This window comes from Mobula hypostoma, unplaced genomic scaffold, assembly GCF_963921235.1.
Source record: "Mobula hypostoma unplaced genomic scaffold, sMobHyp1.1 scaffold_45, whole genome shotgun sequence".
In the NCBI taxonomy this organism is placed as follows: Eukaryota; Metazoa; Chordata; class Chondrichthyes; order Myliobatiformes; family Myliobatidae; genus Mobula; species Mobula hypostoma.
Genome location: NW_026948238.1, coordinates 310,001 through 328,023, shown reverse-complemented (window position 1 = coordinate 328,023; position 18,023 = coordinate 310,001). Strand labels below are relative to the sequence as shown.

Sequence of the window (18,023 nt, the reverse complement as noted above, 5' to 3'; positions counted from 1 at the left end):
ACCTCTGCCTCGTCAAATGGATATACCAATTTAACTTCCTGACTTACCTCAAACTTATCACCAGAGTCCAATGCTAGACCCCTTTGCTGCAATCTCTCTATCATTTCCAGCTCAAACAGCCTCTGTCTTTCTGCTTCCTCCCTCTATTTTTCTGCTTCTTCTCTCTGTTTTTTTCTGCCTTGCTAGCCTCAAACTGCTTTTGCCTTTCCACACCCTCCATCTTTAATTTTTCTAACTTGTACGGAAGCTCAAACTCACTAGCTTTACTTTCAGGAAACACCTCCAACTCCTCCACTTTAAACACACTCTCAGATACATAATGCTCAGCTATTATCCTCTGCATCTATGGCCGCCTCATTGTCAATTTCAACTTAGCAAGTTTTAACCTTCAGCAATATTCAACCACTCAATCCTTCTGGTGTCCTCTGATACCTCACAGGTTGGCGCTTGCAGAAATCTATCAACATCCATTGCTGCTGATTTTCCACACACAAATTAATCAAAAGGGATTTCCCCAATGAAATCAATAATTAATCAACCAATATGCCCCCAAATTTGTTCATATCCCGGACGCAGGCCCCAATTTTGTTACGAACCGTAACGCTTTAGAAACGAACCAGCAATAGACTACACCTGGAGTCTGGTTTTGATGTTAAAACCACTATCTTTATTAGTATCTATTTATAATATTGTAACTTTAGATAAACAAAAGTTAACAGTGTTATGTGTATATTTGGGTAAATATAACTCCCAAACTATTGAGCTCGGGGGAAAAAAGGCTTAGAGTCTTGAGATGGTAAAGTATGAAAGTTCAGTTCATCCACAGAATAGGTGATGAGAGAGAGATATTTGTAATCCAGGTTAAATGTTGAGAGAAGGCAAACATTTCGAATTCCACAGGTTCTATGGTGGTAAACGAGAGAATAGTCGCTGTAGATTTTATCCGTCATCATTCCAAATCCACATACGAATTATCACTAAAAGTAACTTGTCACAAGGGGTATCGTCTTCAGACCACACCCAGGCAAGGGTTAACACATAAGTGGTCTTCACAGGATACCCCAAATCCAATCCAATCCAATGGATCAAACAAGGTGACAACCACTCATTCGATGTATGCTGAATCGATAATTAACCCACCTTTGTGGGCATAGGGAAGTTCCAAAGAGTGACCCTTGGCCACTAGTTCCCTTGTTTTGATCCTTCCATTTTTCCTCCTGCATCAGCGTCTGACTTTGAGTGTCTGTGTCCTCGGTTAAGACTAAACAAGCTGCAAAACAGACTGATTTGCCTTAATCTCTCTCTCTTTCTCTCTCTCTCTTATAATAACAGTCCACAGCAAATGAAACCTAGAGGTTCATAACAACGGCCACTCTCCATTGTGAACTGACTGGTGTGCCAGTAGTTGGGATGACTGAGTGAATCCTTTCCCATATTCTGAGCAAGTGAACGGCTTCTCCCCAGTGTGAACTAGCTGGTGACTCTGTAGGGTGGATGACCGAGTGAATCCCTTCCCACATTCTGAGCAGGTGAATGGCTTCTCCCCAGTGTGGATTCGCTGGTGTCTCTGGAGGTTGGAAGAGTGAGTGAATCTCTTCTCACAGACTGAGCAGGTGAACGGCCTCTCCCCTGAGTGAACTGACTGGTGTGCCAGTAGTTCAGATGACTGAGTGAATCCTTTCCCACATTCTGAACAGATGAATGGCTTCTCTCCAGTGTGAACTTGCTGATGTCTCTGTAGGTTGGATGACCGAGTGAATCTCTTCCCACATTCTGAGCAGGTGAACGGCTTCTCTCCAGTGTGAACTCGCTGATGACTCTGTAGGTCGGATGACCGAGTGAATCTCTTCCCACATTCTAAGCAAGTGAATGGCTTCTCCCCAGTGTGAACTCGCTGGTGACTCTGTAGGTCAGATGACCAAGTGAATCTCTTCCCACATTCTGAGCAGGTGAATGGCCTCTCTCCAGTGTGAACTCGCTGGTGACGCTGTAGGTCAGAAGACCAAGTGAAGCTCTTCCCACAGTTCGAACAGGTAAATGGCCGCTCCCCAGTGTGAACTCGCTGGTGAGCCATTAGGTTAGACGACCAAGTGAATCCCTTCCCAAAGTCTGAGCAGGTGAATGGCCGCTCCCTGGCGTGAACTCACTTGTATGCCATTAGGTCAGATGACCGAGTAAATCCTTTCCCAGAAATTCAGCAGATGACCAGCCTCTGCCCAGTGTGAACTAACTGGTGTGTCCACAGGTGGGAAGACCAACTGAATCCTTTCTTACACAAAAAAAAACAGGTGAATGGCCTTGTCTGGTGTGAACATTGCTGACGTACCTTCAATTGAGATGACCGAGTGAATCCATTTCCACTGTCTAAACAGGTGAACAACCTCTCCCCGTGTAAAATGACAGGGGTGCCAGTCAGGCAGATGACTGAGTGAATCCCTCCCCACAGTCTGAGCAGGAAGGATGGTCGATTGAAACCCTTGCTCCACTTCTTAAATATCTAGACAGAGACAGCAAAACTGGCGTGCCGTGTTTGAGATTCCCGGAGACAAATTCCTTCTCATTTTTAACCTGTAAAAAGATTTACAAATCCATCAGTGGGTGTTGGACAACATTTCAGATGAGATTACTTGACTGTTACAGTGAGGTTTAATGCAAGCTGGACAGAGAAATCATCTTCTGACTGGGCACAGTACTGGTATCTGGAATGACCATCAATTCCCTGATGCTCTTCCTGTCTCTATAAGAATGGGGCATTTCTGTCATCTCCAATTTGTGCCTTGGCTCAGTTTGACTCTCTCCATTGGTATTATTCACTGTTCCTGCTGAGCTGCATAGGTGACTGCCCCACAGTAACTGAAACACTCTCATGCAAATAGTCTTTCTTGACGTGCAGCTGGAATTTTCTTTTATGTATTATTAACTTAAAGTGCCACAGTTTTAAAGCCATATTATAAATTCCTGCTGAGATGAATGGTTGGTCTGCACAGCTGTTAAAATGACAAAGAATGAATTTTTGTATTATTTCAGGTTCTTGTCACAGTCATAGAAAAGTATAACACAGAAACAGGTCCTTCGGACCATCTAGTTTGTACTGAATTATTTAAACTGCCCACACCCATACCCCTACCATCCAGGTATCTATACAAACCTCTTAAATGTTGAAATCGAGCTCACATGCACCAGTTCTGCTGGCTGCTCATTGCACATCTGGATGACTGTCTGTGTGATGAAGTTTCCCACATGTTCCCCTTAACGTTTCATCTTTCACCCTTAACACATGGCCTGTGGTTATAGTCCCACCCAATCTCAGTGGTAAAACCCAGCTTGCATTTACCCTATCTATACCCCTCTTAATTGTGGTATTCCTCCATCAAATCTCTCCTCCATCTTCTACATTCCAAGGAATGAAGACCTGACCTGTTCAATCTTTCCTTATAACCCAAGTCCTCCAGACCTGGCACCATCCTTGTGAATTTTCTCTGAACTCTTTCAACCTCTTTTACATCTTTCCTGTAGGTAGCTGACCAAAACTGCACACAACACTTTAAATTAGGCCTCAACAATGTCTTCTACAAGTCAACATAACATCCATCTATTGTTGTCAGTACTTTGGTTCATGAAGGCCAATGGGCTGAAATCTTTCTTTCTGTCCTTATCTAACTGTGATCCCACTTTCAGTGAACTAAGGACTTGTATTCCCAGGGCCCTTTCTTCCATAACATTCCCCCGTGCCCAACCAGTCACTGTGAAAAACCTCCCTTGGTAGGTCATACCAAAGTGCAACAACTCACACTTGTCTGCGTTACATTCCATTTTCTATTTCTCAAACCATTTTCCCAGCTGGTCCAGATTGCACTGCAAGCCATGATAGTCTTCCTCACTGACCACTACATCACCATTCTTGGTGTCAGCCACAACTTTGTTGATCCAGTTAACCACACTGTCATCCAGATTACTGATACAGATGACAAACAACACCAGATCCAGCACCGATCCCTGCGGCACACCACTAGTCACAAGCCTCCAGTCAGAGAGGCAACCATCTGCTACCAGTCTGGCTTCTCCCAAAGACAGTGTCTCATCCAATTTACTATCTCATCTTGAATGCTGAGTGACTGAACCTTCTTGACCAACCTCCCATATGAGACTCTGTCAAGTGCTTTGCTAAAGTCCATGTAGACAACATCCACTGCCTTGAGTTCATCCACTTTCCTGATAACTTCCTCAAGAGACTCTACAAGATTTGTTAGACATGACCCACTGTGCACAAAGCCATGTTGCCAAAACTTAATCAGTCCATATCTATCCAGATACTTATATATCCGGTTTCTGCACATACGTTCCAATAACTTTCCCCCTACTGATGTCAAGCTCACCAACATGCAATTTCTTAGTTTATTTTTAAAGCCTTTCTTGAACAGCAGAACAACATTGGCTGTCCTGCAATCCCCCAGTACCTCACCTGTCACTAAGGATGATTCAAACATCTGTGCTTGTGCCCCGACAATTTCTGCACTTGTCTTTTGCAGAGTCCTAGGGAACAACTTGTCAGGCCCTGGGGATTTATCCCTGCTAATTTGCCTTAAGACAGCAAACACCTCCACCTCTGTAATCTGTACAGGGTTCATGAAGTTGATGCTGCTTTGCCTCACTTCTATAGACTCTGTGCCCATCTCCTGTGTAAATATGGATGCAGAAAAAAACTCCCACATCTATTTTGTCTCTTCATATGGATTACATTCTGATCTTGCAGAGGATTATTTTTTTCCCTTGCAATCTTTTCACTCTTAATATACCTGCAGGATCCATGAAGATTCTCTTCACTTGTCTGCTGGGGCAACTTCATGCCTTCTTTTATTTCTTTCATAAGTGTTCACTTGAATTTCCTGTACTTCATAAGTACCCCATTTGTTCCTATTTGCCTGTACCTGGTATGCACCTCCTTTTTATTGATCTGGAAGCGAAAAGCCAAAGGGGTGATAGTGGGAGGTGGGGGTAGGGGGGTGTTTCAACTAAAGTTACAGGGGGAATGGGAGCCTGAACAGATAGCGGAGGGGTTGAGGAGATAGATGTTGTACAGTCCTCAGACAAAGTCAGGAATGAAAAAGTTGAGCATGGTGCAGTGAATATGCTGAGCCCTGTATATTCCAATACAAGGAGCAGTGTAGGAAAGGCGGATGTGTTCAGGACATGGATCAACACCTGGAAATATGACACTAGGATCTGACAACTGTGGACTGGGACAGGCTGCTTTATGGCAAAGGTGTGCTTGGTAAGTGGGAAGCCTTCAAAGCGAAATTTTGGAAGTGCAAAGTGGGTATGTGCTTGTCAGAATAAAAGGTAAAGATAGAAACCGTAGGGAACCTTGGATTTCAAGAGATATTGAGGCCCTGGTGAAGCACAAAACGGAGTTGCATAACAGGGATAGGCTGGCAGTTTCTTATGGAGTATAAGAAATGCAAGAGAACACAGTAGAAATAAATTAGGATGGCTAAAAGAAGGCATGAGTTTGCTGTCACAGAAAAGATGAAGGATAATCCTCAGGGATCCTAGAGATAGATTAAGAGTGTGACGGGATCCTGATTTACCCCTTTGAATTGTGCTTTTGAAAAGAGAGAGAGAGAGAGAGAGAGTTATTTAACACCAACAGCTTGTTTGTAAAAGAGAGAGAGAGAGAGAGAGACGAAGACTAACGGTTGAACTGTCACTTTAAGGCACTGGAAGTAACTTTGGATTTCTACTGAGCTGAAGTGGAGATAGCACTGAGCAGCTCATAAGTTGCTATGGTGACCGAGGGCATTATTAAATGGACAATTTATGTTATGATTTTCAGCAGGTTGTTGATACTTCTTCAAGGACTTTTGCCTGCTTGCATTTCTTCACAGAGAGAGGAAGGAGAGATTATTTGAATGACAGTTGATGCTCAGCACGGGAAGATAAAATAGGAGGTCAGATTTGAGACCTCAGACACATGTTCTTGACACTGAATGAGTATTGTTGTGCCTGCAGGAAAAGTGGGTTTTGGAGGATCCAGTGCTTGCAGTGAAAGAGGAAAAGGGTTGACTGGTGTGGAGTTGTCCATGTGTCCACCCTCGCCTGAGGGATAGATCCACCACAGAAAACCAGTCTCCCAGGTTAAAGTCACAGTCGGTGACCTTTAAAGGATTTTGAAGGACAACAAGAAGATCGACGGCGTCAGCTTACCTGAAGACTCAAATCTCTCCCTCTCTCTGTCTCCATCACTACTCAACTCAATACCACGAACTGAACTGAACTTTACCCATCATCGAAAGACTGTATCTTTTTACCCCTAGACTTAAAGAAGCTTGGTTTTTCATACATATATATTCCACACTTACTTTTATGTAATCATTGCTAACCTGTTTGATTTATCTACATTTATATTACTGTATTGCGTAGTTACTAATAAATATTATTAGATTATAGCAATACTGGACTCCAAAGTGTTTTCCATCTCTGCTGGTTCTTGATTCCCGTCACGGGACAAAAGGATTGTAAGGCACAAAGTTGGTCCTCTGGAAGACTGGAATGGCAATCCACGTGTGGAACCAAAGCAGATGGGGGAGATCTTAAATATTTTTTCATCTTTATTTACTCAGGAGATGAACAAAGGGTCTATGGGAGTGTGGAAAAGCAGCATTAAAATCGTGGACCCCGCACCGATTAAAGAAGAGAAGTTATTTCGCTGTTTAACATGGAACATAGAAATCTACAGCATATTCCAGGCCATTCAGCCCACAATGTTGTGCCAACCATGTAACTTACTCTAGAAACTGCCTAGAATTTCCCAAGCGCACAACCCTCTATTTTTCTAAGCTCCATGTACCAATCTAAAAGACCCTATTGCATCTGCCTCGACCACTGCTGCTGGCAGTGCATTCCACACACCCACTACTCTCTGTGTAAAAAACTCACCCCTGACGTCCCCTCGGTATCTATTTCCAAGCACCTTAAAACTATGCCCTCTCGTGTTAGCCACTTCAACCCTGGGAAAAACCTCTGGCTATCCACACGATCAATGCCCCTCATCGCCTTATACACCCAAAAAAGGCTCTAAATATAAACAAGGAAATTATACATTCCTTTGAGGATTTGTGAGAAGTATACAAAATTATGAGGGTACAGATAGGATAAATGCAAGCAGCTTTTTCCACTGAGGTTAGGTGGGATGACAACCAGAGGTCATGGGTAAGTGGGGAAGGTGAAAATTTAACAGGAACATTTGGAAAAGCTCTTTACTGAAATGGTCATGAGTGTGGAATGAGCTGCCAGCACAAGTGGTGAATATGAGTTTGGTTTCACCATTTAAAAGAAGTTTGGATGGGAGCCTGGATGGTAGGGGTATGGAGGGCGATGGTCCCGGTGCAGGTAGTTACATTAGACAGCTTAAATGTTTTATCAGCATTAACTAGATGGGCCAAATAGCCAGTTTCTGTCCTGAACTTCTCCATGTTTCTACTACAGAGAAGCTGGCCAAACTTGTTTGGAAGGGAAAAGGTAGGAGTGACAACGGAGCAGCAATGGCTGGAGTTTCCGGGAGCAATTCAGGAGCTGAGTGATCGATACATCCCAAAGATGTGGAAGCATTGGAAAGGCAGGAGGACACAACTGTGGCTAAAATGAGAAGCCAAAGCCAACATAAAAGCCAAAGAGAGGGCAAACAAAGGAGCAAAAACTATTGGCAAGCTTTCAGAAACCAACAAAAGACAACTAAAAAAAAATGTCAGTTGAGCTCAGTGCGTAGAATCATGATATTGCAGTCATTAATGAGTCTTGGTAGCATCCAACAGTCTGAGGCATTTAGAGGAACAAAATATCCCGGGCCTCAATATCTCTGGAAAGCCAACGTTCCCTGCACCAGTTACCTTTCAACTTTTATTTTGGCAGGCACATACAAACTCCACGCCCTCAAAATTTCACTTCTGAAGGCCTCTCACTTACAAGTACTCCATTGCCAGAAAACAGCCTGACATAGAAACATAGAAAATAGGTGCAGGAGTAGGCCTTTCAGCCCTTCGAGCCTGCACCGCCATTCAGTATGATCATGGCTGATCATCCAACTCAGAACCCTGTACCAGCCTTCCCTCCATACCCCCGATCCCTTTAGCCACTTGTCAGATTCTTTCTGATACCATCAAAATTGACCTTTCTCCAATTTAGAATCTCAACCCGTAGTCGAGACCTCTCTTTTTCCAAATTTATATTGAATCTGATGGCATTATGATGACTAATTACTGTCACCAGCCCTGGATCACTTCCTAACAGATTATTGCACACTTCTACATCAGGAATTCTACATACCGATTAAGGGCACATTTCACAAACTTTACCCCATCTAGTTCTTTTACAGTATGGGAGTCCCAATCAATATATAGAAAGTTAAAATCACTTACTGTAACAAACTTTGTTTCTTGGCATGGTCTGAAATCTCTCTACAAATTTGTTCCTCTAAATCCCTCAGACTGTTGGGTGCAACCAAGTCCCAATAATGGCTACAATTCCCTGTCCTGAGCTCATCTGGCTTTCCTACGATGTTTCTTGCATTGTGATGTACACAGCTCAGCACATTCATCGCACCATGTTCAACCATTTGATCGCTCACTCTATCTGAGGTCTGAACAACATCTGACAGGTGTCAAGAAAACAACCTCTCCCTCATGGTCACAAAAACAAAGGAGCTGATTGTGGACAACAGGAGGAATGGAGACAGTCTGCCCCCTATTGACATCAATGATCTGGGGTTAAGAAGGTGAACTGCTTTAAGTTCCTCGGCATAAACATCACCAAGGATCTCACATTGTCTATACATACCAGCTGTGTTGTGAAAAGAGCACAGTAGCACCTCTTTCACATCAGATGGTTGAAGAAGTTGGGGATGGAGCCCGAAATCCTAAGAACTTTTGACAGGGACACAATTGCGAGCATCCTGACTGGCTGCATCACTGCCTGGCATTCCCTTAATCGCAGGAAGCTGCAGAGTGTGGTGTGGATAGCCCAGCGCATCTGTAGATGTGAACTTCCCACTATTCAGGACATTTACAGAGACAGGTGTGTGAAAAGGGCCCAAAGGATATTGGGGACCCAATTCACCACAACCACAAACTGTTCCTGCTGATTCCATCCAGGAAACGGTACCACAGCAAAAGGACCAACAGGCTCTGGGACATCATCTACTAGCAGGCCATCAGACTGATTAATTCATGCTGATACAATTCCATTTCTATGTTATATCGACTGCACTAAGCATAATCTATTTAGTATAAATTATTATAAATTACACATTGAATATTTAGACAGATACATAATGTAAAGATTTCTACTCCCCAATATATGTGAAGAATGTATGTAATAAAGTCAATTCAATTCACTGAGAGCTGATAACATTATACATTGTACCCTCATTTGAGTAAAGGGAGGAGCACTCGCTGATAAGGACAGGAATGAACATCTGTCTGGAATTAAATCAGGGTCTTGCAAAAGGAATAACTGATAAGGACTGGACAGTACATCCATCTGTAATTAAAACCTTGATTTAGTGAACTCTCTAATCTGATTAATTATGTTTTGCACCAACAGGCTCGGTGGGCGTAACAGTTCAAATAACATCATCCAATAGTAATGTATGGGGCTTACTATGTATAAATATACAGCTGTAACCTGACTAAGTCAGTCCACTTGTCTGTTAGTGGCAGTGCTTACGTGTCTTCCCTTTGACTTCTGGGTCTCAAACTCCTGCAGCAGAATGCGCTATAAACTGTGGTGATGATAAGAAGCTGGTCTCCCAAGTTTTATTCCGATTCAACTTTAACATTTGGTATCACGAACAGGATCCCAGTATAGGGAGTGCCAAGCAGACTGCGGTGGGATATTACCTCATGAGAACAAGCAGTAAATTTGATATGGAAAAGAACTGTGAAAAGAAGTGGAAATTGTTGAAAAGGGAATGGAAGGAAAAGGCAGATGTAAAGTGGAACAGTATATTATTAGCAAGTTGGAAGAATAATGCATGTGACAAAGGGATAGAGGTAAGTACTGCAGAAGGAACGCCAAAGGTTGGGAGACACTAAAAGTGGAGCGTGAATGGGTGGATGGGCGCCAAAAATGAGAGCAGGAAAAACAACGTAAGCAAACCAAGCCGGCCTAGATAGGAGAGAAGGGCAGGAACGTCAGTCAAATGTTCGAACTGATAAGGAAACAAGGGAACTGATAGGGAACCCATGTCTGGCATACTGACCCTGTTTGAGGACAGTGACTGTGATAATGAGTGGGCACCCACCATACCCCCCCAACCTTAACAGGGGCCACGTGCACCCAGTGCTCCTGAACCCCAATCCCCCCAGTACTCAGATACGGTGGCCGCTCGGGTAAAACAGCAGCGGCAGGGAAGGGGAGGTCCCTATACCCTGAGATCCAAAAAGGGAATACCGAGGATTATTCCGAGACAGAGTGGGAAGAATCCAATAAAACCCCAGAGTTAATGACTCCACAAACACAATTGCCCACCCCAGTGCTGCCCGATCCACGAGCAGGAGGAGGGACAGCCCTCAGTGATTACTGTGCATACACCCTGGAAGCCTCAGGAAATGATAATGATCATGAATCAGGTGCTAGAGAGAAAAGGAAAAAACAGCCACAGTTTGCTCAGTATGTCCGCAGTACTACACAAATGTTTAATATGACACCGCAAGAGTTATTCGATCTCTGCTGCATCATTCTTTCAGATGTTGAGGGGCAGAAATGGAAAGAAGAATTGAGATACCAAACCCATCAGGAGTTAGAGGCGGGAAACCATAATGAGAATGAACACAAACAACAGGAATTCTGCAGATGCTGGAAATTCAAGCAACATCCATCAAAGTTGCTGGTGAACGCAGCAGGCCAAGCAGCATCTATAGGAAGAGGCGCAGTCGACGTTTCAGGCCGAGACCCTTCGTCAGGACTTGAAAGAGTCTCGGCCTGAAACGTCGACTGCGCCTCTTCCTATAGATGCTGCTTGGCCTGCTGCGTTCACCAGCAATTTTGATGTATGTTGTTATGAGAATGAACAGACAGACCAGATTTTTCAAGCCTTGGAAAGGGCTCTCCAGCAACCTGTAAACACCACGAAAGTACCTGAATGCAAACCTAAGATAGGAAATCCGGACCAGACTATTGGGAGTGATTTGTGGCCTGCTACGGCACTTTCACAGGAGACCAAGCCTTTAATGATGGGAGGAACAACACCTTATATTCCGTCCTCAGGTTGGAGGAACAACACCTTATATTCTGTCAAGCCACACTCAGTTTGGAGGAACACCTTATATTCCATCTGGGTAGCCTCCAACCTGATGGCATGAACATCGACTTCTCTAACTTCCGCTAATGCCCCACCTCTCCCTCGTACCCCATCTGTTACTTATTTATATACACACATTCTTTTTCTCTCTCTCTCCTTTTTCTCCCTCTGACTATACTCCTTGCCCACCCTCTGGGTTTCCCCCCCTCCCCCTTTTCCTTCTCCCCGGACCTCCTGTCCCATGATCCTCTCGTATCCCTTTTGCCAATCACGTGTCCAGCTCTTGGCTCCATCCCTCCCCCTCCTGTCTTCTCCTATCATTTTGGATCTCCCCCTCCCCCTCTCAAATCTCTTACTCACTCTTCCTTCAGTTAGGCCTGACGAAGGGTCTCAGCCTGAAACATCGACTGTACCTCTTCCTAGAGATGCTGCCTGGCCTGCTGCGTTCACCAGCAACTTAGATGTGTGTTGCTTTAATGATGGGAATCTGTCCCGCCCAGTTTAATGCTTTACTGCTCCAATGCTTACCAACTAAGTTAGCCAACATGATCAAAACAAATAATATGGATTAGCCTGATAATGACCGAAATCGAAAGTGACGAGCTTTGACATATTACTGGGACCCGGCTTTCGAATCCCAATCAACCCCGAAGGGAACTAATATTAAAGGAGAATATGTTAAGCGGAAAGAAGGATGCGAGCGGGCTATATCTGGGGATCAGAAATGGAAACCAAAGCACAGAACACATGTATTCATGCACCCAGCCACCACCAGTCTGGGATGTAATCTAGCAGAGAGAGACTTGTTCTGTCCATTGGAAGTCAAGATTCTGTGCTCTGACAAAGGTATCACCCTGGGACTAGCGAACAACTGACAGCTTCCCCAGTTTTTGACCCCCCCCCCCTTTGGTGGGCACTTAATTTGGACTCCACTGCATTTGAAACCCATCTGCCAGTGGCCGACCCTCATGTGACTCTGTGCTATGACCCTACGGGGTGCTCAACTGAGGAAAGCCAATATTATGTACCCCTTGAGGGACAGAAGTTCCCAGTCATGATGATTGGAGAGATTAAAGGAAGAGAGGGCAGTGCATTACTGACCGAAGTTCTGGATTTCCTTCAGCAACAGACAGGACTGGTGGTTCCCCATACTACTGTTAGGGTTTTCCCTGGTTTCAAGCCAAAGAGCCTAGGGTTCCTTGCCTACGCTCTGACGAAACAAGCCTCCAGCACCGAGGGTGACTGGCAAGACTTGGCTGTCGGCCAACTCCGATACTGGAAGGAGTCGGTGGTGAAGGCGGGACATCTTGTAAAACACTCTTTTAATGTTGACCAAACCCAAGACATTGTACCCCATCTCTGGGAAATTTCAGGCCATGAAATCAGTTGCACAAACTGCCCCCCTGTCCGGATCACCATGAAAGAAGGACAGACTCTCCCATCCATTCCGCAATACCCCCTCAAGGCCAAGGCAACGTTTTATGAGGATGGAAGCTCTTTTGTGGATCCAGCAGGGAAACAATGCGATAGTGACGTACAGTGAAGCTGTTTGCCCTGACTCGTGCCTGTATCCTAGCAACAGACTAAAGTGCGGCCGTTTACACAGACTCCCGTTATGCACTGACTATGGGGCTTTGGGGATCCCTGACTTCCTCTGGTCACCTCATTCATAATGCTTCCTTTTCAGACAACTTACTCACCACTCTACAGCTACCTCGAGTTTTGGTTATTATTAAATGTGCAGCCCACACTGGGGAATCTGATTAGATATTTAATGGTAATGCTAGGGCTGATGCAGTGGCCAAACAGACAGCCCTGAACTCCACACTTTTAGTTCCCTCGGGAACCCAGCAAGCTCCAATTACATAACATCTAAGGACGGGTATACCAGACATGGGTGAAATACGTAACTTCCGGGGAACGCCCCTTAAGGACAGCGGAAACTATGGTCCCAAATGGGTTGCCACCATGAACCTCAGACCAATTTATGGGTGATACCTGTGGGACAGGTTTGTGTTCCCTCTGTGTTCTTACCTATTTTGATTGATTATGTACATAATTAATCACACTTGGACAAGGAGGGAATGGCTAATACATTATTACAATCTTGGTGGCACCCTGATTTCCAGAAAGCAGCTGAAAAGTGAGCCAAAGCATGCTTATTTTCTGAAAAAACTAATGCTGGAAAGGGGAAGCCTTGTGGTTCCGGAAATACCCCCTTGCCTAGTGGACCTGTTTCTTGCTTACAACTTGATTTTATAGAATTACCATTGTTATAAGTATTGCTTAGTGATAGTAGATGTATTTAGCAGATGGACTGAAGCTGTTCCTGCAACTAATAATAGGGCTATGACCGTTGTGAAAATATTGCTGAAAGAAATAATTCCTCGTTATGGATGTTTAGAAATGATAAGCTCGGAGAATTGGACACATTTCGTTGCCAAAATAAATGAGGAAGTCTGTAAAGAAATTGCTATAAAATAACAGTTCCACTGCACCAATCATCCAAAAGCAGCCGGCATAGTGGAACGAGCCAATGGTACTTTGATAGACAAGTTGGCCAAACTGACAAGAAACTGGATTGACCTGGTTGAAGGTTTTACCCTGAGCCCTATTCCATATGAGAATCATGCCATCAAGTAAGACGGGGTTGTCACCTGCAGAAATTATCTACGGGAAGCCTTTGAGAACCCCACGGGGACCCCGACCTTGTTTGCCGCTCCTCCCTGAGAGTTCACCTGCAATATTGGATATGCATACCTTGGGGGAGGAGATGGGAAAATACTTATGCAAATTAACTAAAGCTCGCCAAAGCTTGCATTTACATGTATGACAGGCCAATTGAAAGGATGAAACCCAGCCTAAGGGTGACTACCCCACCAAGAAGCCTGAAGATTTTGTCCTGCTCAAGAACTGGGATTGTAAGATGCTGGAACCGAGGTGGAAAGGACCATATCAAGTGCTACTGACAACACCTACTGCAGTGAAGGTGGAAGGGCAGCTCCAGTGGATATATCGAACGGACTGTGAACCCGTTACTGGCGGAACTGATAAGGACTGAAAAACATACTGGCTAATGCTGATTTTAATGACCCTAAGGGGACCTGCCCCTGTCTCGGGAGGCCCCCAGGTTAACACTATTCTGTCCCTCTGCCACACCTAGGCTAAGCAAGCACGTTGGGTATGTGCTGGAATTCCCCAACATGGTAAGACTATGATTCCGATGTCAGTGGTGCCCCTGAATACTAGTGACGTAAATTCAGTTATGGTGTTTTCTGACAGCTGTAAAGGTAGCATCATCAATTGCACCTTATCCAGGTCTGGAAGGCGAGACTGTGGATGGTGTTGCTTTGAGCGTTGGAGCCGTAGATCTCCTCCACAAGACCCCTCCAAGCTATGGCCGGGAATATGAGTTACATCTCCAGCAGTGGTTAATACTATTTGTTGGTGTAACTATAATGAGAGTGCACCCTATCAAGTGGGAAGTAGTGACAGTACAAAGAATCAAACTTATGATACCCCTGGACCACTAAATGGAACTTACTGGATTTGTGGAAACGGGGCCTATCCCTGGCTGTCGGGAGAAAGAATAGGGCAGCAGCATGGAGCCACACCCTACCAGACGGGTCTTCGAGGGCAGGACGAGGGTTAGAGTGGTTGTTGCTATTTGGCCAACTTTGTGTCACACTTGAGGATCATGGCTCGGCCTCAGGATCACCCCCAATGGAATAGGCAATGAAGTCGTATAACGGAATCTGAGAGATTGTGGATGATTGCTTTTCCCTCCTATGGGGTAGCCAGAAATTCCAGGGAAATAATTAATTTAGTAGTTGTTCTAGAAGAATTGGCCAATAATACAGCTGGAGCACTGACTGACACTAAAGTACCAGTAACTGAGATATCCACTAGGATGATTGCAATTCACCAAACAGTGCTACAGAATCGGATGGCCCTAGACTTTATACTGGCAGAAAAAGGAGGGACCTGTGCTTTGTCACAGAGCCCAGAGTCTAGGAACAGTGAGATGATAGGAAGCAGATGGTGATGATGGGAGGCTGTTTACTGGAGTCAAGGCCTGTGTCTCGTGGAGTTCCCCAGGGTTACACCCATCGCTACTTGTCATCTATGTGAATAACCAGGTTGAAAATGTACAGGGTATGGGTAGTGAGTTTGCAGCAAGTAATGTCAAATAATTACTTCTTCTTGCAAGATAGTAAATATAAACACCCCTCTTTCCCTCTCCACACTCAGAACCCACCAAAAGCTACTTCAGAAGATGCATGTTCTTGAAATGAGCAAACACTGAGGGAATATGGGTGACTTTAAAGAGCTGGAATACTGACAGTACATTACCAGACGTGAAGTGATTGCAACTGGGTCTGACAGAGGCATAACTGGTATTTCTGGGCACATTCTGTCTCGCCACAACTATTTCCTACCTTACTTTGTACAGATATGTAATGTCTAAAGGACCAGTGTTTGAGTAAATGAGACTCACCAAACTTTCTCCTGACTGAATCAATGGAAACCCTGAGTCAGAAGGGTTCTTTCCAGTTGGTGCTCAAAGTCCTCGGGCTGGTTCACTTGCTGCTGTTCCCTCATCTTCAGTCGTGGTTCTCTTTCAGTTGTGGGTTTTTCTTCCAATAAATCTCTCACCGCAGGTCTAACTTTAACATGAAAGATAATGAAGCATGTTAACAATACAAAGGAGAACAAAATATTTCCGCTCAATGAAAACTAAACATTGAAGACAAATATAATGATCTCAGAGAACAAATCTGTAATTGTCCCTGACATGTCACAAAACCTGATATGGGATAGGAAGGAGTTATCGTTCAGTCATGGTAAGATATAAGATGTAGGAACAGAATTAGGCGAATTGATCCATCGAGTCTGCCCCACCATTCAACCATGGCTGAGTTTTATTCCAACACCATATTCCTGCCTTCCTCCTGTAACCCTGAAGCTACTTAACAATCATGAATATATTAATCTCTGCCCAAAATATACCCAAATGACAGCCTTAACCACCCTCTGTGGCAACAAATTCCATAGATCAACCATTTTTTGGATGAAGAAATTTTTCCCAACTCAGTTTTAAAGGGAAACACCTTTATTCTGAGACTGTGCTGTCAGATCAGTCTCTCCATCGAATGGAAACAACCTCTCCATGTCCACTGTACCCAGACTTTTCAGCATTCGGTCGGTTTATTTAACCACACACCTCCTTTCACCACCCCGTTAAATCCTTCTCACACATACAGCTGATCATTTCTGAGATTATTCATGTGAACCTTGTTAGCAACAACTACACTGAACACATTCCCAAGTATAACAGACAATCAGGAAATTTAAACCATTCCAGGGTGAATGTAATACTGTAAAAAGAAACTGGAATCACCAGAATCGCTCAACAGGTAAGGAACTGCTGTGGGGAGGGCATCAAATTTAACGATTCAGGTTCACAATCTTCTGTCAGAATGGATTCACAATTTTCCATTTTTTGTGCAGATCGCCAGCAACTCAAGTTCCTGTTTGATTTCCACTGCCTGACAGACAGGTGACAGTGAGGAGGAATTTCCAAACACAGTTCGAACACTGAACCCCCAGGTCTATTTCTACTGGTGCAAACACAGAACAGCCCATTTAATCACAGCCTCTCCTTGTGAGGGAGGGAATACACACTCATTCTCTCCTCAGATTAACAGCCATTACTTCCAGACGAACTCCAGAAACAAACATTTGATCCTAGACCAGAAACACTCGCTCAACACCTCATAAACCCTGGCAGCTTGATCCCTGGGTCCATTTTACCTGGATCAAAAACTGTGATATCCCAGGACCCAACCTCACAGAGTCACACAGCTGAATCTGCCACTCACCGACCCTGAGAGTCTCACACATCATCCCCGCATCTCACACTGGGTAGTGCAATCCGGGATTTCCCCACAACCAATGTCCAGCTGCTCAAAATTTCTGCTTCACTGCATAAGGACGACCATCCAGCCCCATCTGTAGAAGCACTAACCAAGGTCAAAGTCAAAACCCCGACAGTTCCATACGCCTGGAATGAAGATCACAGGATTATAGCCCAAGCACCAACTCTCCCAGTACTCCTTGCTGTCAGTAAAATGCTGCAGTGTGTCAGCCAGTCACAGTTCAGAAACTAGCACCTCCACACCAATGCACAACAGAACTGGTACCTGATGACCCTCAGGCATTCCAGCTAACAAAAACCATTCTGGAAATAACTCAGCAAGGCCAAAGGTGTAAAATTACACTTCACCCTGAAGACAAGGGCTGCAAGAAAGATTGCTGATATATATCATTGAAGAGGTGTGATACAGGGTGAACCAAGGTTGACCCAGATGGTTGATATACATCACTGAAGCTGGGGGGAGAGAGACTGGACAGAGGTTGAACAAGATGGGCAGGGAATGAGCAGATGGAACCAGGTGGAGAAGAGATCAAGGACGATCACTGATGGTCCTCCAGCAATACACAGATACCATATAAAAGATCTTAAAATAACAAAGTTAGAACAAACAATAAGAACTTTGGCATTTACACTTTGACCCTCACCAAATTTTTATCAACACACCTTAGAAAGTTTCCCATCTGGACACTTCACCCCTTTGCATGGTAACCACTCTGCCCATGACTGCGTGGAACCTCAGAGACCTTTGGATACAGATCAACACATCACAGAAATCATTCTCCCCCCTAG

The 18,023-nt window shown here is 44.4% G+C and overlaps 1 protein-coding gene across 1 annotated transcript in view; it reads right to left on the bottom strand.

The window, feature by feature from the left end:
* Positions 1–657: 657 nt before the first annotated feature.
* Positions 658–18,023, bottom strand: part of LOC134342125 (gastrula zinc finger protein XlCGF7.1-like) — an 18,266-nt gene continuing 900 nt past the window's right edge. The window contains exons 2-3 of the mRNA XM_063040084.1: positions 15,795–15,963; positions 658–2,568 (exon numbers count right to left, since the gene is read on the bottom strand). Coding sequence (XP_062896154.1) covers positions 1,358–2,074 — 717 coding nt within the window. The 5' untranslated portion in view covers positions 2,075–2,568; positions 15,795–15,963 and the 3' untranslated portion in view covers positions 658–1,357. The remainder of the gene's footprint in view (positions 2,569–15,794; positions 15,964–18,023) is intronic.